This window comes from Saimiri boliviensis, chromosome 7, assembly GCF_048565385.1.
Source record: "Saimiri boliviensis isolate mSaiBol1 chromosome 7, mSaiBol1.pri, whole genome shotgun sequence".
In the NCBI taxonomy this organism is placed as follows: domain Eukaryota; kingdom Metazoa; phylum Chordata; class Mammalia; order Primates; family Cebidae; genus Saimiri; species Saimiri boliviensis.
Window position 1 is genome coordinate 102062787 of NC_133455.1, and position 22601 is coordinate 102085387.

At 40.0% G+C, this 22601-nt stretch overlaps 1 protein-coding gene and 1 pseudogene across 1 annotated transcript in view; one reads left to right on the plus strand and one right to left on the minus strand.

Moving 5' to 3' along the window:
* The window catches only part of CD163L1 (CD163 molecule like 1), a 72862-nt gene extending 59520 nt beyond the window's left edge, over window positions 1-13342 (plus strand). Inside the window, exons 14-20 of the mRNA XM_074403149.1 lie at window positions 636-956; window positions 4957-5265; window positions 5641-5673; window positions 6412-6522; window positions 7276-7371; window positions 10792-10898; window positions 13175-13342. Of these exons, the coding sequence (XP_074259250.1) occupies window positions 636-956; window positions 4957-5265; window positions 5641-5673; window positions 6412-6522; window positions 7276-7371; window positions 10792-10874 (953 nt within the window). The 3' untranslated portion in view covers window positions 10875-10898; window positions 13175-13342. The remainder of the gene's footprint in view (window positions 1-635; window positions 957-4956; window positions 5266-5640; window positions 5674-6411; window positions 6523-7275; window positions 7372-10791; window positions 10899-13174) is intronic.
* Window positions 13343-17748: 4406 nt separating this feature from the next.
* Window positions 17749-18256, minus strand: LOC101050004 (disks large-associated protein 4 pseudogene; annotated as a pseudogene).
* Between the last annotated feature and the right edge of the window lie 4345 nt (window positions 18257-22601).

Genomic DNA, 22601 nt, shown 5'->3' on the forward strand with positions numbered 1-22601 from the left:
AACTGAGAAAAAAATAGGAAGTTGGTCTTACTGTCAGAGAAGGTTGGACCCCAAAATAGGGACCTTGTATTACTTGCACTTTGACCTTAAGAAGTCAAGAGACACTGAATAACTTGTCTGAGAATACACTGTCAACTGTGCGCAGTCAGCCATATTTTGTTGTTCTGTTTTGTTTTAGGCTTTTAATAGCCTTCGGCCATGGTTGTTAGTTTCTGTCTCTAGTGGTAAGCGGAAAAGAGGGATGAGGAAGGGGCTTTACTAGCCTGACCAGAAACAGAAACTAAGAACCCACGCCTGTATTCTCTCCCTTGGACGTCCCTGCAAATGGGATCAGCCTCCTGATAATTTTCTGAATCGAATTTATGTTCCAGAGTAGCATGTAGAATGTTGCATTTTAACTTGTTGATACAAGTTTAATGCTCTAATACTATTCTTGGGAAACCCTTGCTAACGCTGAAATCACACAAGACCCTCAGTTTCCATCAGATAATATGCTGTTAATACATTAGAGTGATTGATGGAATTGTAGCGTGAGCCTTAGTACATTATCTCCAGGGGAAGAAATGGATTCCTTGGGGAGGAATTTTCCAACTCCAAAGGAAATATTTCACACTAGGTTTTGTATTTGTCTCTAGAATTCACAGCCTTGAGGCTCTACAGTGAAACGGAAACGGAGAGCTGTGCTGGGAGATTGGAAGTCTTCTATAATGGGACCTGGGGCAGCGTTGGCAGGAGGAACATCACCACAGCCACAGCCGGGATTGTGTGCAGGCAGCTGGGCTGTGCAGAGAATGGAGTCGTCAGCCTCGCCCCTTTATCTAAGACAGGCTCTGGTTTCATGTGGGTGGATGGCATTCAATGTCCTAAAATGCATATCTCCATATGGCAGTGCCTGTCTGCGCCGTGGGAGCGAAGAGTCTCTAGCCCAGCGGAAGAGACCTGGATCACATGTGAAGGTGGGTATCTTTCTAAACACTGGCTGTCACTGAAACCCTGTGGAATATAATTTACCACAAATAGCAAATCTTTCCATCCAGGAACACATGACAGACTCACTGAAAAGTACATGAAAATAAATGCTGATTTATCACATCTGTTGTATATTGAAATTTTATTATTTTGGTTTAGTTTTAAAAGGATAACAACTCATAAACAATGATAGGGTTTTTAAAAATGAAAAACAGAATATGTTTTGTCTTAGAAACTCTAGAAAGCTCAGAACTTTTGAGGAAATGTAAATTATTTGGGGAAATTAAACACCTCTATTTTTTCCTGCAGAACATTTTACTAAGAGAAGTTAGTTGATTATTTATAAGGCACTTGTAAATGTGCTATTTGATTAAAATTTAATATGTTTATTATAGAGATTTTAGAAATTGTACAATTATAAATAATAAATTCATTTCACATTTAATCTGATTATCAAAAATAACCATTACCAATATTCAGAAACATTAACTGTTAGTCTATCTTTTGTTCAAAAACTTAAAGTTATGATTGTGTATATAAAATGTAGATACTATTATATATGTGTATATGTATATACAGTATGATATATATGTATATAATGTATTACAGTATATTTATACATGTATAATACCACATATGCATAAAGTAGGATTTCTGTATCCTACTTTTATATGTAAAAGTATACTATAAATATATTCTAATTTCAATAAATAGCCTTCAAATGGCATGCAATATTTTATCACGTGAACATAAATAATCGTGATTATTGGTTTTAAAGCTATTTCTCAATGTCAAACTAGTAGAAATAATGTCATCATAAGCACCCTTATTCATTTTCAGTGGATCTCTGATTATATCTGAAGGTTATATTTCTAGTCTCATGATGAGTGGGTAAAATAAGTGAACATTTTTTATGTATGTTGATATGTACTAGTTAATTGCTCCAGCAGAAAGCCTATGTGTTAGTTTTCATTCTTATCACCAGTATAGGAGAGCATCAATTTTATTTAACTCTTCCTACCAATGCTACACACAGAGAGAAACACACACGGACATACACGTAATTCCCAAATTAAAATTTCACCTATTTCAAGATAATTTGCATGTATTTGGTTAGTAGTGTATATGGACATTATTTATGAATATTGTCCATTTGTGGTTTATATATATACATATATATATATATTTTTTTTTTTTTTGGGGGGGGGAACGGAGTCTTGCTCTGTCACCAGGCTGGAGCACAGTGGCACAGTCTTGGCTCACCACAACCTCCGCCTCCCAGGTTCAAGCGATTCTTCTGCTTCAGCCTTCCAAGTAGCTGGGACTGCAGGCATGTACCAAACGCCCGGCTAATTTTTGTATTTTTAGTAGAGATGGGGTTTCATCATGTTGGCCAGGATGGTCTCGATCTCTTGACCTCGTGATCCACCCTCCTCGGCCTCCCAAAGTGCTGGGATTACAGGCTTGAGCCACTGCGCCCGGCCTGTGGTTTATATTTTTAAGCACTTTGCTTCCTTTTACTATTGTAATTTTATCACATAATATCATTCCTCAAACAAGAATTTGAAAAAAAAAAACAAAAAACGGAAATCTTGAAAAAATACAAATATCACCTATAATGCTATGATCAGTTGATGCTATATTAGCTGAAGTTATACTCTTGCGTATCATATATGTGTATGTATTTTATATATATTCATGTATTTTATTGCAAAAATGTTATACAATGTGAATTTGTGCTGCTTGCTCTTTTGATTTAGTAATATTTTCTCACACTAAAGGGTATTTCTTTACCATATGATATACCATAATCTCATGCACCACATGCCTGTGATTGGACGTTTAGAAAATTCAAGTTATTTTTCCGTTTTAGTTAACATCACATTAAATAGCCTTGAGCATACAGAAAATTATTTTAGGCATATTTCTCAATATTTGCTTTCCAAAATCTATTTTTCCATTTAATCAATTATATTACCTGAAATTTTGGATTTCAATTATCTTAAGTTTTAATTTTCCATGTTTTACATGGAAATCTTGCATCTATATGAATATGAATGATACTATGCCATAGATTTTCTTTAGTCCTCTCTCTATATTTGTTGATTTTAGTACTGGATTTGTTGCAATATAAAATTACTAGGATAAATTCTGCCAGCTTGTATGATCTTTAATAATACATGGCATAAAATTACATTTCAATATTTGAGAGAGATAACTATAGCTATTTTGGATGGGAATTCGTTATTACTTAAAGAGAATGTCTAAGACTACTGGGTTAATCTCATTATCTTGAGCCAATTTTGTGAAAGGATTAAAGAATGTGTTAGTCAGTTCTCATGCTGCTAATAAAGACATACCCGAGGCTTAATGGACTCACATGGTTGGGCAGGCCTCACAATCATGGAGGAAGGCAAAGGAGGAGAAAAGTCACGTCTTAACATGGTGGCAAGCAAGAGTGTGTGCAGCGAATCTCCCCTTTATAAAACCATCAGCTCTTGCGAGACTTATTCACTATCACAAGAACAGCACAAGAAAGACCCAGCCCATGATTCAATCACCTCCCACGAGGTCCCTCCCACAACACGTGGAAATTATGGGAGCTACAATTGGAGGTTTGGTTGGGGACAGCCAAACCATAGCAAAGAAGTAGGATTAAAAAACATACTCTGAATTTATTATGAGATAGCCATCCAGTGATGCACTCTGTATTAGTAGGAGGTAGAAGCTAGTCTAAAAGTATTTATTAATGAGACAGAGATTCACAGAAATGAAGAGAAAAAATAAATCAAACTCTTTCAAGATGTTTGGCTATGAGAGAGAAAAGGGTTAACATGGTAACTGGAGAGGGGCTCTTATGACCAGGAGAAAGAAGATTTTTTAAAGGGTGCATGTGAAAGCTATCAGGTTAATTGACTTGGGGATGAGATGTTTAGATCGAAAAGCCCTTTGGAATAGAAGACAAGTTACCTAAAAGTTCATTATCTACTGAAACTTTAGCTTTTCCTGTGCTATTACGGAAACTAAAGTTCAGTAGAGAAATCCTGAGATTCTCTTTTGGTCTTCATGTTGTTGGTGGGCAGAGGCTTCGAATATGAAAGAACATTTCACAAAATAATGAAGAATGAGAAATAAAAATGATAATATCATTCTAAAATATTGAGGATTCTGCAGACTTTTTTTGACAGCAAGTTTAAAATGACCCCAGTTACAATTATCTGCAGTGAAACTCAGTATTTCAGGAACTGGCTTGAAGGAGGTAGAGAGTTAGTTTACCCTGCATTTGTACACAGCCATGTGGGTGTGAGGAGAGGTCACTAGTGCCAAGGCCTTGTTCATTTGGGAAAGAGGATGTTTGTAGTTATCATCTTAGTACACGTACTTTACGAGGAGTGAAGCGAAGTCAAGAAAGGACTGATAATCGGAGGGCGTCGAAGAAGCAACAGTCTATAGATCAGACTTGAGCCAAATGAACATCAGTTATAGTTGGAGAAATAGTGAAAATGAGAGGGGCAAAATAGGGTGTTTGGGTCAGATAGGACATTGAACTTTGGAAAATGAAATCAATATGTTTCGTTTTCAAACATCTAGAGTAGAAGATAAATATCTGGTGTGGCCTCGCTGGAGATGCTTCACCCCTTGACTGTGGCTACGACCAACCACAGTCATGTGTAGGGGCTTATTCACTTTACAGGTTATTCTCTCCTTTTTTTTCTTTTTTTTAACACGGTGTTTCACCATGTTGGTCAGGCTGGTCTTGAACTCCCAACCTCAGGTGACCCGCCCGCCTTGGCCTCCAAAGTGCTTGGATTCCAGGCGTGAGCCACCGCGTTACGGGTTATCCCCTAATCTACGTGACTGAAATTCCGCCTTCCTTACCACACCCATCTTCATCAAACACATTCACCACCTTCAAGTTTTTCTACCTCAGCGTTCTCCCACACCCTCCTTCAGGAGTCAAGACGGCAATGTTTTGTGCCTTCGTAGATAAAATCCGAGTGCGTGGAGGGGACACGGAGTGCTCTGGAAGAGTGGAGATCTGGCACGAAGGCTCCTGGGGCACGGTGTGCGATGACTCCTGGGACCTGGCCGAGGCGGAGGTGGTGTGTCAGCAGCTGGGCTGCGGCTCTGCCCTGGCTGCCCTGAGGGACGCTGCGTTCGGCCGGGGAACTGGACCCATCTGGTTGGACGAGATGCAGTGCAAGGGGAATGAGTCATTTCTATGGGACTGTCGTGCCCAACCCTGGGGACAAAGTGACTGTGGACACAAGGAAGATGCTGGTGTGAGGTGCTCTGGTAAGTGTAAAAAGGCTGCACTCACTGGTAAGTGTAAAAAGGCTGCACTCACACTGAGCCTCCTACTAAGGGTAAAGGACATGGGGAAACAGCCTCAGATAGTTGAGCTGAAGTTACTAGGACTTCTTGCTGAAGAATGAAAGGCTGTGTTAAACCAATGATTTTCCCCAACTAAATCAGATAACGTTCCACGGTTATCTAAAAGAGCCACCATAATTTTGAGGGGAAAAAGCTGGATTTAGCCTTAGACTTCCAAGCAAGAGGATTCTGAGTGATATTTTTAAATGACATCCAATAGTCACAGGAGGTGTAAAAAGAACATCCAGTTCCTTTTCTTTCATTTACATCTTCTCTCCCTCTCTCTCTCTCTCTCAGGACAGTCACTGAAATCACTGAACGCCTCCTCAGGTATAGTTTTCTATCAGTGGTATAACCTAAGGTTATATGGAAGGTCAAGGGAGGGCAGAAACTGCTACGATAATCAAAGAAGACTGAGGACTGCAGAAATACGAGACTGCGGATGGCAGCCAGTGGTATCAGTAGCTCTGTGACTGCTTTGCTATGCAACCCTTCTCTCTAGAAAAACCCTTTTTACATGCAGAGAACGATAAGACTCTCATGCTACCTTCATAGATAGAATTATATCTTTAGGTTCTCAAATAGTCTTTATGAGACTGGCAGAAACAGCTCAAGCTTCAGGGGAATTGCTTAAACCCGGGAGGCAGAGGCTGCAGGGAGCTGAGATCGTGCCACTGCACTCAGCCTGGGTGACGGAGTGAGACTCCATCTCAAAACAACAACAACAACCAAGAAAGAAAGAAAAAGAAACCGATCAGGCCCTAGTATTTTCTGAGTCTGGTGTTTTAGTAGTGAATGCAATGCAAGAGGAAAGGTTTAATTATCGAGTCTTTTGTATAAAATTGGAAGTAATTTAGGGCAATAGAATTACAGAAAGATGTGGTTTCAGTTGTTCCAAGATAGTTTTAATCTAAAATAGCTCTCAGAGATTATGGACTGTTCATGAATATGTTGAAACGTATAGCCATCATTCTTCTCAGCAACTAGGGAACCAGTTTTTTTCCAATGTATAAACCCACACTTGATATTTACCAGTTTAATACTTATCAATGTTTAATTTCTATACAGGTCACTCAGCACTTATTTTTTCTGGTGTCTTTGGGCTCCTTCTCCTGGTTCTGTTTATTCTATTTCTCACGTGGTGTAAAGTTCAGAAACAAAAACATCTGCCCCACAGAGGTGAGAGCCCCATTGGGATTGCATAAAATGTGAGTTACCTGCCACCGAGGGCACGCAGGATGGGGGCTTCCTGCAGAGAGGGAGAAATGCACTGGCCACCTTGAGTGAGATGGATTGGAAAGTACCAGGCCAAATGCAGACACACGTGGAATGATCAAGAAGCAGATAATCCACAATTCTCATTTATACAAATGCCATCTTTTAGAAGCTGTAGCCTGAAATACAGATGATGAGTCAGATAGACAAAGATCTCAGCTCATAGAAGGAAGGTAATTGTATGTTTTGGTTCAGAGTCTAGATTGCAGAAATAACCAATAGAAAATGTGGAAGCATGGTGGAAGATTAAGAACAAGGGTGTACTGGATTTGAACACCACGTATATAATTTACTAGCTGTGTGGCCTTTGGCTAGAAACTACCTTTACAGACTCCAATTTCCTAATTTGTAAAGATAATAACAGTACTAACTCATTAGGTTGTTAAGATAGTTAAATCAATTAATCATCTGTATGAAAAATGACCAGCACATAGTAAATACTATGTAAAGAACTTGGTAATAAAAGTAGAGGAATTTCAATGTTTCAAGAAAAAGGAGAATAAATATTAAAAATACGCTAGCAGGGGTAGGTGCCAAAAAGGCCATTGGATTTTAGCACAGAGGGATTAATACGTGTCAAACGTTAGCATTCACGGTCCTAATATAAGGGATAGGCCATTTGACTCTGAATCCTAACCATGAAGCATCCCTTTTCAGTTTCATCTAGAAGACGGGATTCTCTTGAGGAGACTTTATTCCATGAGATGGAGACCTGCCTCAAGACGGAGGACCCACAGGGGATAAGAACCTCAGGTCTGTGCAACTCCAGGGGCCTCGTTCCATGGAGGGTGGGAATATGAGGCAATTTCACTGATGCTTAGAAATTCTCCTCAATGGAGATGTGTCTCAGCCTCTTATGCAAAATCCGCAAAAGGGAAACAAATTGGAAATAGATAAAATATGACTCAAAATTAAGAAAACTGGAATATACATTCTCACTTATTTCATCCTCAGGGTTATATTTAGTTCATGGCAGAGGCACCAAGCAGAGAAGACGGAAATAAAAACTATTATTCCTTTAATAATCAAATATTTTGTCCACAATTTCATTATAGACCCAGTAAACCGTAATTATTTTCCAATTTCATTACATTATTTTTTAATGTGGTGGCCAAGTTCCTTGAATCTTATCTATATTTGTATATTTATAATTATTGTAAAAATAGTTTTATCATGATATATAGGGTGGACAAAACAGTGCAGAAAACTAAACCTTTTTTTGGAAATAACTTGTAGTGGAATTACTGTGACACCATCTGGCAAAGTGACTTTCCAATAGCCATAAAAGATTTTACTCCTCTAAGTTATAAATGAGGATGTATTTTTTCTTTTTTGAGACAGAGTCTCACTCTGTTGCCAGGCACCAGGTTGGAGTGCAGTGGTCCGATCTCAGCTCACTGCAACCTCCGCCTCCCAGGTTCAAGCAATTCTCCTGCCTCAGCCTCCTGAGTAACTGGGACTACAGGCACACACCACCACGCCCAGCTAATTTTCTTTTCTTTTTCTTTTTCTTTTTTTTTTTTGTATTTTTAGCAGAGACAGGATTTCACCATGTTGGCCAGGAGAGTCTTGATCTCTTGACCTCCTGATTCACCCGCCTCAGCCTCCCAAAGTGCTGGGATTACAGGCGTGAGCCACTGCACCCAGCCATGAGAATGTATTTTACTGAATAATCACTGACGCTAAATACCTTCATCATTTATAACGTTGCTAATTTAGTACTTGACAAGTGGCATCTCACGGTTATTTTTAATTAATATTGTTTTAAAATTTTATTTTTGTATTGAAAATAATGTACATATTTTCTAGGCAGGTGTGATAATTTAGTACATTCATATAATTTATAAAGATCAAATTAGTATAATTGGGGTATCTATCACCTCAAATATTTGTCTTTTCATTACACCAGAAACATCTGAATTATTCTCTTTTAGCTATTTTGAAATAGATTATAGTCACCTTATTGATTATCAAACTCTAGATTTTATTTCTTATAATTGTCTATTTGTACTCAATCAACCTCTCTTTATCCTCCCTTTCCCTTACCGTTCCCAGCCTCTGGTAACCACTAATCTACTCTCTGTCTTCATGGGATCAACAATTTTAGCTCCCACGTATGAATGAGAACATGGATATCTGTCTTTCTGTGCTTGGCTTATTTCATTTAACATAATGACCTCCAGTTCCATCATGTTACTACAAATAACAGGATTCCATATTTTATGGCTGAAAATGTGTGTGTATAGACCCCATTTTCTTTGCTCATTCATTCATTGATGAACATGTAGGCTGATTCCGTATTTTGGCTGTTATAAACAGTGCTGCAATAAACACGTTGCAGTTATCACTTTGAATATATGATTTTCTTTTTTTTCGATGTATACTCAGAAGTGGAATTACTGAATCATATAGCGATACTGTCTTTAGTTTTTTGAGGACCGTCCCTACAGTGTTCCATAATGACTATATTGATTTGCATTCTCATCACTAGTGTGTGAGGGTTCTCCTCTCTTCAGATCCTCGCCAGTATCCAGTATTTCCTGTCTTTTTCCATCTCTGTGTCTCCATTGCTCTTACATTCTTGCAGTTTGTCCTTTTTTTCCTTTAGATCCTGTAACATATTCATCATAATTGTTTTAAAGTTCTGGTATGATCAGTTCAACATCTCTCTCTTATCTGAGTCTGATCTGATGTTTGCTGTCTCTTCAGACTCTGTTTTTTATCTTTCAGTGTGCCTCGTAATTATTTTGTAGAAAGCCAGATATGATATATAGTGGATACAAAGAATGGAGGTAAAGAGGGTGTTTGTGTAAGGTTTAATATTTACCCGGCTAGGGATTAAGCTGTATTTACTGTTTGCTGTAGCTGGAGGTGTCAGAGGCTAATATTTCCCTGGGGCGCTACTTTTTCTCTCCCCTGTTGTCTTTGGGGTTCCCTAGTGACTTCTTAAATAAGATCTCAGATGTGCAGTTTCATCCATTGTATTTCCCGTTATTTTATAGGACCCCTACTGAAGTGACAGCAAGGTGTTGTGGGAGGGGAAACAGACTATGATTCTGTGATTGAGCCTGTCTCCTAGTGACCCTGTGCCCCTGCACTGTGACCTTCAACGGTGTTCCTAAGGTTTTGTTCCCCTGTTAGCTGAGATAGGAAACCTCAAGGGAGCTGGAGTTGGATATTTCCCTTCCCCCAAGTCAGCTAGGCTCTGGTAAAACCCCAGCCCACTGGACTCTGGAGAAACAGAAACAGGCCTTATTACACAATATTTTATATGTACTTCAAAATGACTACTTTCCCCTCCTCCTGAAAGAAGGCACAAGATGATTTTGCCCCAGTCTTCACTGTGATCACTTGGTAAGGCTTCTAAAGGTAAAACAAAAATGCGGGTCCCCTGGAGTTTTTAACACTGAACTTTTTCCACTCTGAGCCTACAGCAACTTGTCAATTACAATTTAGATTTTCCTATCCCATTACTGATTTCCACAGAGGTTTCTGCTCATGGGGCTCTGCTCTGTAAGTTGCAATTCTCTGTCTCTGCCTGTCTCTCCAATTTTGGTGGTAGTGATTTGCCCTATGACCTCAGTTCTTCGATGGATCTAAGAGGAGTTGTTGATTTTCAGTTTATTCAGCTTTTTCTTGTTATGTGACTGGGAGTAATGACTCCCAAGCTTTTTACAGGCTGCATGGGAAACTAAAAGCTCAAATAATCACTCTTATATTCAACTTCCTTAATATTTAGTTATCTAAATTTCTCTATCCAAGGACAACAATTCTTTATTTCTCTCGATTCTGCCAAAAATGGAACAATTTCCTAAATACAATTTTTAGTGCCCTCCTGTCTCTAGATAACGACTTAACATTGAGTTTTACGTATCCCTTTTTACAAATGAAAATATAAATATCACAGTTCTAGGCCTTTAAGATACTGGGAGCAAATCTAATAATCTGATAAAAAGCTGTATTATTTGTTTTGATGGCACTTAATGGTTTATCCCTTTAAAAATGATAATTGTTTTACTTCAAAGTGGTAACTAAGCACACTCTTCATTTATGTAATAGTCATTTCTTGCTCTATTATATTTTCCCAGCTGATCAGACGCTGCACCTAACAGCTCTTCCCTCTGCAGAGAGGTTTTCTACTACTCAATCATACAGATGTTGCCTTTCTTTCAGATGACACCCACAACCGTGGTTGTGAAGATGCCAGCCACACATCACTGTTGGGAGTTCTTCCTGCCTCTGAAGCCACAAAATGACCTTAGGCTTCCAAGTCTCACCAGGTAAGTCGAGAAGTATTACTCTTAATAGAACTAATAATTTAATCTCCTGCTGTCACAGAATTAAACACATTTTTTCCAATATTTATATTACCATATATTATGTCACTGGTTTATATCCCCAATCTATCAAATATTCTGCGTTAGGCTCTGAAAAAGAGAGCGATTGGCGGGAAAGTTTTTCCTACAGAAAATTTACAGAGTTTGTCAGAATTGGTTTTGAGCACTGGCTGAGGCTGCAGATAGTCCGTCACTAAAAAGAGGTTGATTCGGTCTCAGCTTCACATACTGCACATTGATAACCTCCATTGCTAGGATCTGTTCATTTTTACTATACAGAGTAGGATGTTCACATTTATTCTCTTAAGTGCAGCCTAGATTCAGTGCATTAATGTCACGCCTTATTGCTTTAATCGCCAGTGCCTGACAGATGATACATGCTTAATATTTATTAAATGAAGGTGGCCTTGTCTGATGAGAAAACATTAACATGATAACAGTGAAATCATTCTCTAGAGGTTTAGAAAAACAAGCACTCATTATATAATAATGTCATCGAGGCAATTCTAAAACACTTACTGGTGCCGGGGTAAAGAATTAAAACCAAAGTCAACTAAAAAGTCCAGCACAAAAAGAGCAGTGGTTTTTCTCAAGGACAGTGGGTGGCCCAACTATGGAGAGAAAAAATTGAACTCAGTGAAGTCGTAGGATTAGAAAGCACTGTGCTTTCTAAATAATGCTGAGAGCACTTTCTAATTCCTAGCATGAGTGAGCTGGCAATTCTGAAAAGAGCATGTCTGTGTAATCGAAAGCCAATTCTACATTTTTTATGGGAATAAATGCCAGGGTGCAAAGATAAGTCATCTCTCCTGATTTTTATTACAGAATATTTAGACACCACCAACACAAAACCATTTCAGACTTGACCCAATGATCCAAGTGAATGGGCTTCAGTTTCTCTCTCTTTTTTTTTTCTCAAAAATATATTATTACCATAATAACACAACAAATGTTAGAAAAATCAGAGGTGAAATACACAAAAACCATTTAGATAATAACTAGCTCCGACATAATTTAATGATAACTCTTCTAATACCAAGGTTTATATTTATGGTTAAAGCTTCTTTCCTCTTTATGGACTACTGACAATTTCTCTATTTGGAAAAGTTCAGTGAAATACTTAAAATGTATCCTAAGGTGTATCTTATGGTGTTTTCATCTGCATGATATAAGGGACAAATGATTGAGTAGATTATTCTAAACCAGTTCTAATAAATACCAATTTATATTAGCAGATTTTTTCTTTGCAAATGGATACTCTGTGTTGTTTCTGAAGTACTTGAAATTGATGCTTTATATTAGAAAAGGTTCTATATTAGAAAAAATGTTTCTTTCCCTCAGCAGCTCTGCTTAGTTCATTATTGTGCTTAGCGTATTCGTTTTCTAGGGCTGCCAAAACAAAATACCACAGACTGGGCAGCTCAAACAATGGAAGTTTGTTTTCTCACAATTCTGGATGCCAGAAGTTCGTTATCAAAATGTGGGGAGGCTTAGTTTCTTCTGAGGCCTCCTTTCTCCACTTGCAGATGGCCATCTTCTTATGTTCTCAGATGATCATCCCTTGGTCTGCGTTGTCTGTGATCTAATTTCTTTTTGTAAGGACATCAGTCATACTGGATTAGGGCTCACCCATATGACCTCATTTTACCTCAATTATCTCTTTAAATGTCTAATCTCCAAATACAACCACATCCTGAGGAAATGGGGTTTAAGACTTGAACATATGAATTTGGGGGGACCCAATTCAGCTCATAACACTGAGCAAGTCTATTACTTTACGACTTTTGCCCTGCCTAAACCTCATTAATCATCAATTCTGACTTAGCAGAATCCATGCTAAAAACTTTTGAAAGATTAATTTCCAGAGGCTTTCCAAAAAGCAAAGCCATATGTAATTATACTTCCTTTTTAATTTTGATGTTATTTAAAACTCAAATTTCTTTGATAAGTAAATTATTGCATTCTGGGATTCAGAATTCTAGATTGTGGGAGCAGGAAGAAAATTGCATAAAATCTGCATCTGCACAAAAAAGAAATATCACTACATAGCACCTACTAAATCCGCTCTACTTTATCAATGATTTGTAGGGTGTGTGTGTGTGTGTGTGTGTGTGTGTGTGTGTGTGCACGCACACAAATGACTTAACTTTAACTTCATGTAGGCTAGCATTCTTATTTAGAAGAAAAATAACTTGTGTTCTCTTGTTTTATAATTTCAGATCAACTTCTAAATGTCTTTGAAGGAGACAGCAACTTTTAAATGAGTAAAGAGGAAGTCAAGTTACCCTATGGAAGACTGGTCCAAATAACATTTCTTGAAAAATAGAACAGCTAAGTTAATAAAGACTGGTGATAATAAAAGTTGAATTATGTGTATCACTGTTAAATAGACTGAATGTGTTTCCCTCTCCCCCTCGCCCCAAAAAATTCATACATTGAAATCCTAACTGCTAATGTAATGGTATTAGGACGTGGGGCTTTGGGAGGGAATTATGTCATGAGGGTAAAGCCCTCATGAATGGGATTAGTGCCTTTAACAATGGAACCTCAGAGACTCTGTCACTGCCCTTCCCTTATGTGAGTGTACAATGGTCAGCAGTCCACAACTTGGCAGGGGGCCCTCATCAGATCTGAATCATGCTGGGACCCTGATCTCAGGCTTATAACTTCCAAAACTGTGAGGGAAAAAAATTCGACTATTTATATGCCACCCAGTTTATTCTCTTATAGTAGCCCAAACTGAGACAATCACTAACTAAAAACCCACTCCATACCTATGTAGAATGTAGATCCTACTCCTGCTCAACAATGAAAAACGTTATTTGAAGCTGACTTGTGGCTGTTCTTGTAGTTCAAATTAGTGTAGTTCCATAGATATTTAAATGTAGAAAGCATTTTTAAAATTTAATGTCAGAATAGTCATCTTTATTTTTATCTCTGATGGATTTATTCATGACAGCTTTGCTCAACCGTTCTTGTTTCTAGCTTGGCTTTCTCAGATTTTGAACATATTGTTGTTCCTATAGGAATTATAACACATATAGTAACAAGTACCTACCACAATAGTAAGATAATGTTTTTTTTTTTTTTTAAGCTGTAGGCTTCTGGAGAGGCGTGGTGGCTCATGCCTGTAATCCTAGCACTTTGGGAGGCCAAGGTGGGTGGATCACAAGGTCAAGAGATCCAGACCATTCTGGCCAACATGATGAAACCCTGTCTCCACTAAAAATACAAAAAGTAGCTGGGCGTGGTGGTGGGTGCATGTAGTCCCAGCTACTTGGGAGGCTGAAGCAGGAGAATCTGAGAGGTGGAGGTTTCAGTGAGCCAAGATTGCTGTCACTGCACTCCAGCCTGGCGGCAGAGCAGAGACTCCATCTCACCAAAAAAAAAAAAAAAAAAAAAAAAAAAATGCTGTAGGCTTCATGTTCATGGAGCTGTTACAAGAGATGTAAAATAACAACATAAAAGAAGCCTAGGTTATTATTATTATTATTATTATTATTATTATTTTGAGATAGAGTCTTGCTCTGTCATCAGGCACCAGGCTGGAGTGCAGCAGCACAAGCTTGGCTCACTGCAACCTCCACCTCCCAGATTCAAGCAATGCTCCTGCCTCAGCCTCCCAAGTAGCTGGGACTACAGGCAAGCGCCACCATACCCAGCTAATTTTTGTATTTTTCAATAGAGATGGGGTTTCACCGTGTTGGCCAGGATGGTCTCGATTTCTTGACCTCGTGATCCGCTTGCCTCGGCCTCCCAAAGTGCTGGGATTACAGGGGTGAGCCATCGCGCCGGCCAAGGCCTAGGTTATTATAAAAGATATTTTTAAATCTTTAAGACCCTAAATAAGCTTTATTCATTTAGAGTCTCTGCCCACAAAGAGTTGGAAATCCTAAAAATCAGGAGACTTGAGGTCACAAATCTGATATATGAGAAAATGTAGAGAGTTTAAAGATTAAAATTTAATCCTAGCCAATTAATATATGTCTCATTAATATTGCTGTACTGCAGTAAAATTATTATAGATTCCTGAACTAAAATAAAGAGCTATCCCTATTTCTATGTTTGGAAAGTTTAATTTTAGTATAGCCTGTTTATGTTTCCTTATATTATAGACAAATATAAGAAAAAAACACATTTCTAATAGTCATGAGTGAAGGGGATACTTTAAAAACTACAATATTTGCCTTTTCTTTAACAATGATCTTTGAAAATGGTAATGATGCAAAATAGTAAATATTTAAAGAAAAATGTGGGCTTGTTGACATTTGAACGGCATGTGAAGATCATACAGAAACACAATAATAATTCAGGCTGGTCCGAGTGCAGTGCTGTTTACAACTAACTGATCACAATAATAATTCAATGAAGCCATTTAAAATTTGATATTTGTTATTATTTTATCAAGGGAATGGTAATTGAGGAGTTTCTGGTTGTTTTATCCCATGGCATCCTTAGCATAGAAGGCCATTCCTTTTTACCTTAGAAATTAACCAAGATAAACTGGTTATACAGATAGAAGGAAAGTAACCACCCATTGTCAGTAAAGAAAACGGTTAGGCTATCTTTTACATCCCAGAGATTGGGTTACAAAGAATATTTTAAAATAAATACATCAGGCATATCATTGGCCAGAGAGCATCTTTGAAGAGCAATGATTTCCTTGAAAGGAAATTAAAGTGTTGGTACCCCATACATGAAGGTATGTAAATTCAAGTAACCACAGTTTTAAAGAAATGAATTGAAAGCTATTGCAATTTCAGTGTGCTTTTAGAAAGACAACAGAGAGAACGATTTCCACACTTGGAATTAATTTCTTAAAAAACAGGATCTTGGTATGTGGCTGATGGTAGGCCCTCCTGACCCAGCAACCTGAAGACCCACTGTGAAGAGCAGCGGTCAAAGGAACTAGGGAAATCCTACAGTGTGATCAGTTTCTCTGCTGCAGGTAAGCAAAGGGAATCCCTTTGCACTGAATAGGGCACTGAGCTGCCCCGCTGCTTATGAATTCTTCATCATTCCTGCCTCCTTTTATGTTCTCCCTGAATGGCTAGGTTTGTGGGGCTAAGAACTTTATTTCCCGCAATCCCTAGCAGGAAGAATCTGGGCTTTCTTCCACCAGAGACTTATTCATGGAAGATTTGGTTTCACAAAGGTCTTCGCACTTGTCCTGAAAACTGCTAGCCTTGGTGTTACAGCATGGTGACCTTTAGCAGTACTTTCCTGGGGATTTTAAAACTTCCTGATGAGGGTTTTGTAAGTACAAATATTTTCTATAGCAAATCACTTCCTGCTTAAAATACCTAGGTGACTTTTTGTTTGTTGTCTGATTTTAGAGCTTTTGGTCTCCTTGAATTTGATTAACCCCGGAAAGAATTATATTTTGGAGATAATGGAACAATAGGGCCTTAAGAGTTGCATTTTCTTATTCCAAATAGTGAAACATGAAGAATGAAACAACATTGGCAAGAAATTTGTTGGGTAGACAAAGGAATAAAGAGTAAAAGAAATTATACTCAGTAAGAAGTTACCTAAGACTTAAGAAATAAGCAGTAGCCGGGCACGGTGGCTCACACCTGTAATCCCAGCACTTTGGGAGGCCGAGGCGGGTGGATCACGAGGTCAAGAGATCGAGACCATCCTGGTCAACATGGTGAAACCCCGTCTCTACTAAAAAAATACAAAAAATTAGCTGGGCATGGTGGCGCGTGCCTGTAATCCCAGCTACTCAGGAGGCTGAGGCAGGAGAATTGCCTGAACCCAGGAGGCAGAGGCTGCAGTGAGCCGAGATCACACCATTGCACTCCAGCCTGAGTAACAAAAGTGAAACTCCGTCTCAAAAAACAAATAAATAAAAAGAAACAAGCAGTGATAGGAAAGACACACAAGCCAAAAAATAAAAAGAGAACAGGAAAAAGGATTTTAAATTTTTTAAAGAGAATCATCAGGGTAATAAAAAGAATCAATAAAAATTAATTAAAAACATAGAAAAGGGGAGAAACAAAAAATAAAATGGGTCCGGGCACAGTGGCTCATGCCTGTAATCCCAGCACTTTGGGAGGCCGAGGAGGGTGAATCATGAGGCCAGAAGTTTGAGACCAGTCTGACCAACATGGTGAAACCTGGTCTCTACTAAAAACACAAAAATCAGTTGATCATGGGAGTGTGTGCCTGTAATCCCAGCTACCCAGGAGGCTGAGGCTGGAGAATCGCTTGAATCTGGGAGGTAGAGGTTGTAGTGAGCTGAGATTGCACCACTGCACTCCAGCCTGGGCGACAGAGTGAGACTCCACTTCAAAAAATAAAAATAAAGTAAAAAATAAAATGGAATAAAAAAGAATAAATGTGGCCCCCAGGAATTTCAGGAGCATCTATCTATCTATCTATCTATCTATCTATACATATATATATATATATATATATATATATATATATATATATATATATTTTAAAACTACAATCACACAAAATAATACACATCCCAAGGAAACCCATGCAGACACAAGAGACTAACATTCATGGTTATTTTGAATATTTTCTTAATATACGTAGTTTTACAAACATCAGAGTAAATCAATCATATGGTTTGGATATTTGTTTCACCCAAATCTCATGTTAAAATGCAGTCCCCAAAGTTTTTGTGTGTTTTTTAATAATTTAAAATTATTTCCTTGCTCCTGCATGGTCTCAGAGCCTGGTCTGGGTCTCCGGGACATAAATCTCGATGCTGTCTGCACTCTCAGTGGCTGAGTTCTGCCGCACAGATTGGCCGTCAGGAGTCTCTTGAGGGCCTCCTGGCGCTGCTTGTCGCTGGCGTCTGAGGCCTTGTCACAGCTCACTGCCGGCTTGGATTTGGCTGGCTTCTTTGGGACTGGAGGGGGTGGTTTCTTCTCTTCCGATGTGGGCAGCGTTATTGCCAGCCAGGAATTTGTCCCTGGACTTCCCCTCCGCACTGCTCCATGCTCACCTTCCTCTTCTCGGGGGGTCTCCACCAGCTGCCAGCTGTTGGCCTTGAGGTGGTAGAGTTCATCGAACTTCATGCTGATGTCCTCGATGGACAGCTGTAGCAGGTCCCAGAACCCTGCCAGGTCCTGGGCTGTGGGGCGTGGGTTGGCGTCAGGGTTCAAGTTTTGCTCACAGAGGCCCCGGAACTGCTGGAATTTCTGGGACATCAGTAGCTGGGCACTTCCCACAGCACTGAGGACTTTTCCTAAGACTTCTTCAGAGAGGATGCTCTCTTTGGTCTCCTTGTCCATCTGGCAGCACCAGCCTTCCAGCCGCTGTTTCTGCCTGCAGTAGCTTTAGGAACCAGTAGCCATCTCTGCGGCAGGCCCCTGGCTGTGCTGGCTCTGCTGGGGAGCTGGAGGAGGTCTTGAGCCAGGGGTCAGGTGGGGGCAGTGAGGACACCTCTAGGGGCCCAGTGGGAGGTGTTTGGGTCATGGGCACAGACCCTTCATGTCTTGGTGCTGTCCTTATAATAGGGAACGGTTTCTCCCAATATATGGTTCTTTAAAAGTGTGGCATTTCCCTGCTCTCTCTTTTGCTCCTGCCCTGGCCATGTGATAAGCAGCTCTACCCGCTTTGCCTTCTGCCCTGGCTGTAAGGCTCCTGAGGCCTTATCAGAAGGCATCCAAGCAGAGGCCAGCACCATGCTTCCTATACAGCCTGCAGAACTGTGAGCCAATTAAACCTCTTTTCTTGATCGTTTACCAGCCTCCATATTTCATCACAGCAACACAAGAACAGCCTAACAGAAGATTGGCACTGTAGACTGGAGCATTGCAATAAGGGTGCCTGAAATTATAAAAGCAACTTTAGAACCTGGTCATAGGAAAAGGCTGGAAAAGTTTGGAGGACTCAGAAGAACACAGGAAGATGTGGGAAAGCTTGGAACTTCTTAGAGACTGGTTAAATTGTTGTGATTAAAATGCTGATAGTGATAGGAACAGAGAAGTCCAGGCTGAAGAGATAGCAAATGGAAATGAAGAACTTATTAGAAACTTGAGTAAAGTTTAGGCCTTAGCACAGAGCTTGGCTGCTTTCTGTTCATGCCTTAGGGATGAACCTAAGAGTGATGACTTGGGGAATCTGGTGGAAGAAATTTCTAAGCAGTGAAGCATTCAAGATGTGGCCTGGCTGCTTCTACCAGCCTATTTCAGCTACAGGAGCAAAGAAATGACTTAAAGTTGTAATTTATATGTGAAAGAGAAGCAAAGCATACACGTTTAGAAAATTGGCAGCCTGGCCAAGTGGTAGAGAAAAAAAAGCATTATGAGTAGAGATATTCAAATGGGCTGTGTGGATCAACCACTTTCTAGAGATATTTACATAACGAAAAGGGAGGCAAATGCTAATAGCCGAGGCAATGAAAAAGAGGCCCTGAAGGCATTTCAGAGATCTAAGAGGCAGCCCTTCCCATCACAAGCCCAGAGGCCTAAGAGGAAAGAATGGCTTCAGGGGCCAGACCCAGGGCCTACTGCCCTGCGCAACCTCTGGACACTGCTCCTCACATCTGCTCCAGCTGCAGCCTCTGTTCAAAGAGCCCCACGTACAGTTTTAGCAGCAGCTTCAGAGAGCACACGCTATTGACTTTGGTGTCTTCCATGTGGTTTTAAGCCTGTGAGTACACAGAAAGCAAGTAAAGAAGGCTTGGCAGCCTCAGCCTAGATTTCAGAGTATTTCTGAGAAAGCCTGGGGGCCTAGGCAGAAACCAGCTACAAGGGTAGAACTCTCACAGAGAACTCCAGGGCAATACCAAGGTGAAATGTGGGATTGGAGGTCCCACACAGACTCCCCACTGGGGCACTGCTGAGTGTAGTTGTGGGAAGGGGACTGTCACCTTTCAGACCCAAGACCATAGATCCACCAGCACGTTGCAATCTCAGCATGGAAAAGCCAAAGAGGCAGAGCTGTCCAAGGCCTTAGAAGCCTACCCCTTGCACCAGTGTGCCCAGGACGGGGTACATGAGGTTCAAAGAGATTATTTTGGACATTTAAGGTTTAATGACTGATCCAGGTATGGGAGCTCATGCCTGTAACTCCAGCAGTTTGGGAGGCTGAGGCAGGAAGATTGCATGTAGTTGAGAGAGGTGAACAAAAAGGAGGAGCGAGAGACCAGCCTGGGCAACATAGTGAAACCCCATCTGTACAAAAAATGCAAAAATTCGCCAGGTGTCTAATTTAATAAGCACACATCTATAGTTCCAGCTACTAGGGAGGCTGAGGTGAGGGGATCACTTGAGCCCAGGAGGTCGAGGCTGCAGTGAGCCATGATAACACACTGCACTACAGCCCAACTGACAGAACAAGACCCTGTCTCAAAAAAAAAAAAAAAAAAAAAAAAAAGATTTAATGATTGCCCTGTTTGGTTTCAGACTTGTTAGGGACCTGTTGCTCCTTTATTTTGGCCCATTTCTCCCTTTTGGAATGGGAATGTTTACCCAATGTGTACCCCATTGAATCTTGAAAGTAAATAGAAGTGGGCTTGATTTCATAGGCTCATAGGTAGAAGTAACTCATCTCCAGATGAGACTTTGAACTTGGACTTGGGATTTTTGGGTTAACGTTGGAATGAGTTAAGACTTTGGGGGACTATTAGGAAGGCAGGAGCAAATTTGGCAATGTGAGGGCATAATATTTGGGGGGACAAGAGGTGAAATGATATGGTTTGGATATTTGTCCCACCTGAGTATCATGTCGAAATGTAATCCCAAAGATTGAAGGTGGGGCCTGGTGGGAGGTGTTTGGGTCACGGGAGTATATCCCTCCTGGCTTGGTGCTGTCCTCAGGATAGTGAGTTCTCACAAGATCTGGGTGTTTAAAAGTTTGTGGCACCTCCCCGCTCTTTCCTTTCCTCCTGCTCTCACCATGTGATACGCCGGCTCTCCCTTTGCTTTCCACCATGATTGTAAGCTTCCTGAGGCCTCTTCAGAAGCTAAAAAGATGCCCAGCACCATGCTTCCTGTACATCCTGCAGAAACATAAGGTAATTAAATCTCTTTTCTTTATAAATTACCTAACCTCAGGAATTTCTTTACAGCAATGTAAGAATGGCATTGAGATTGAAGTTTCAACCATTCTTTGTCACAAATCGTTGTAATTGTGAGACAGCGAAGGGACTGCTGCAAACTATTTTAACTTCTCGGTCCATGCTGAAATTCCTCACATAACTTTTCTGACAGGTAGCACCAGACTTTAATATTTCTACTAATGAGAGTTCCTTTCATCTCAAAACAACCTGTTGTCATGTCTCCAGTCCAGATATCTCTCCCCTCTTCTTTCCTTCTGTCTCCTTCTTTCTCTCTTCCCCCATCCCTAATACCTTCTAATGTATGTAACTGGAGATTTCCACTTGGCTGTCTTATTGACTCATTATGACAAAAGATATTGCACGTGCCTGAGAGAGGTGAACAAAAAGGAAGAGCAGGTAAACAGGTATAAGTGGGTGAAGATGAAAGAGATTATGGGCTGAGACTTAACGTGAAAAGAAAACCTGATGTAGGAGAGGAAAGAGAAAAAACACTTGCATTCGACACTAAATCAATAATATTGTGGAGTCCATGAAACTTTGGGCAGAAAATAAAAACCGGAGCAATTTCTTCCCCATACATCTTGCTCCATTTGCCTGTATCCCCAGCTACTTGGGAGGCAGAGGCAGGGGGATCGCTTGAGCTCGGGAGATCAGGGCTGCAGTGAGCCGTGATCCTGCCACCATACCATTGTTTCCTTGGGTAAGTGTCATGCTCCTCTCCAAGACTGGAGGAAAATGCCACGTGGACAGAACATTTTAGAATGTCTGGGTGATATTTCTGTGTGACCATCTTGAGAGAGGAAAGACTCAGCTGTGGTCTGGGTTCAGAGTTTGCTGAGTCATATAGTAACCTTGAGCTTCTCTTCCCTAAAGCTTCACATGTTGCTTTACTGGAAGTGAGAAATCTGTATGAGATTTGAACTGATTAAAATCAATTGTGTGGAAGAAGTTAGAAGTTCAACAAACTTGGGAACACAGAACTTTTCTGACAGTCTCAACATATTTATTACCATTTTTTCAATATAAACATTGATAATGAGGGTCTCAGAATTTCTCACTTGTCTGAAATACAATGTCACAGGTGATTCCTTATAGGCTTAAGTGATTCTCAAACCAAAGGCCCAGGTATAGATTTCAGCCTCAGAATTCCTGGGCTCACTTGCCACTCTCACAAGTAGCAAGGGGTCTTTTTCTATCCCATCTGTCTTCTCTTCCAGAACTCCTCTGCTCGGCGATTCCAGAGGACAGCCTGAAACAGCAAGAAAATTGCTTGGTTATACCTGTGAGCTAGCATAATAGCTGCACACATTTTAGACAGCAGAAACAATGCAAGATACACAAATTGTAAAAATTTCTGTACATCATCAAACATTTAGAGCTATCATGTCAGGGCAGGACTGTATAACTCTTGACCCATAGTCTGGAAAATACTTGTCACGACTTGTCCAGAACATTTGTTCCTCAAATATAGATCAACTCTTTCTTTATGACTATGTCCTGATTCCCAAAATATCTATGCAGATAATCCCAACCTGTATAGATTGTCCGTAAGTGAATGTTACCTGGCCTCCAAAAGTCACCAAATGGCCCGCACTTTCATTTTACCTAACAAACAG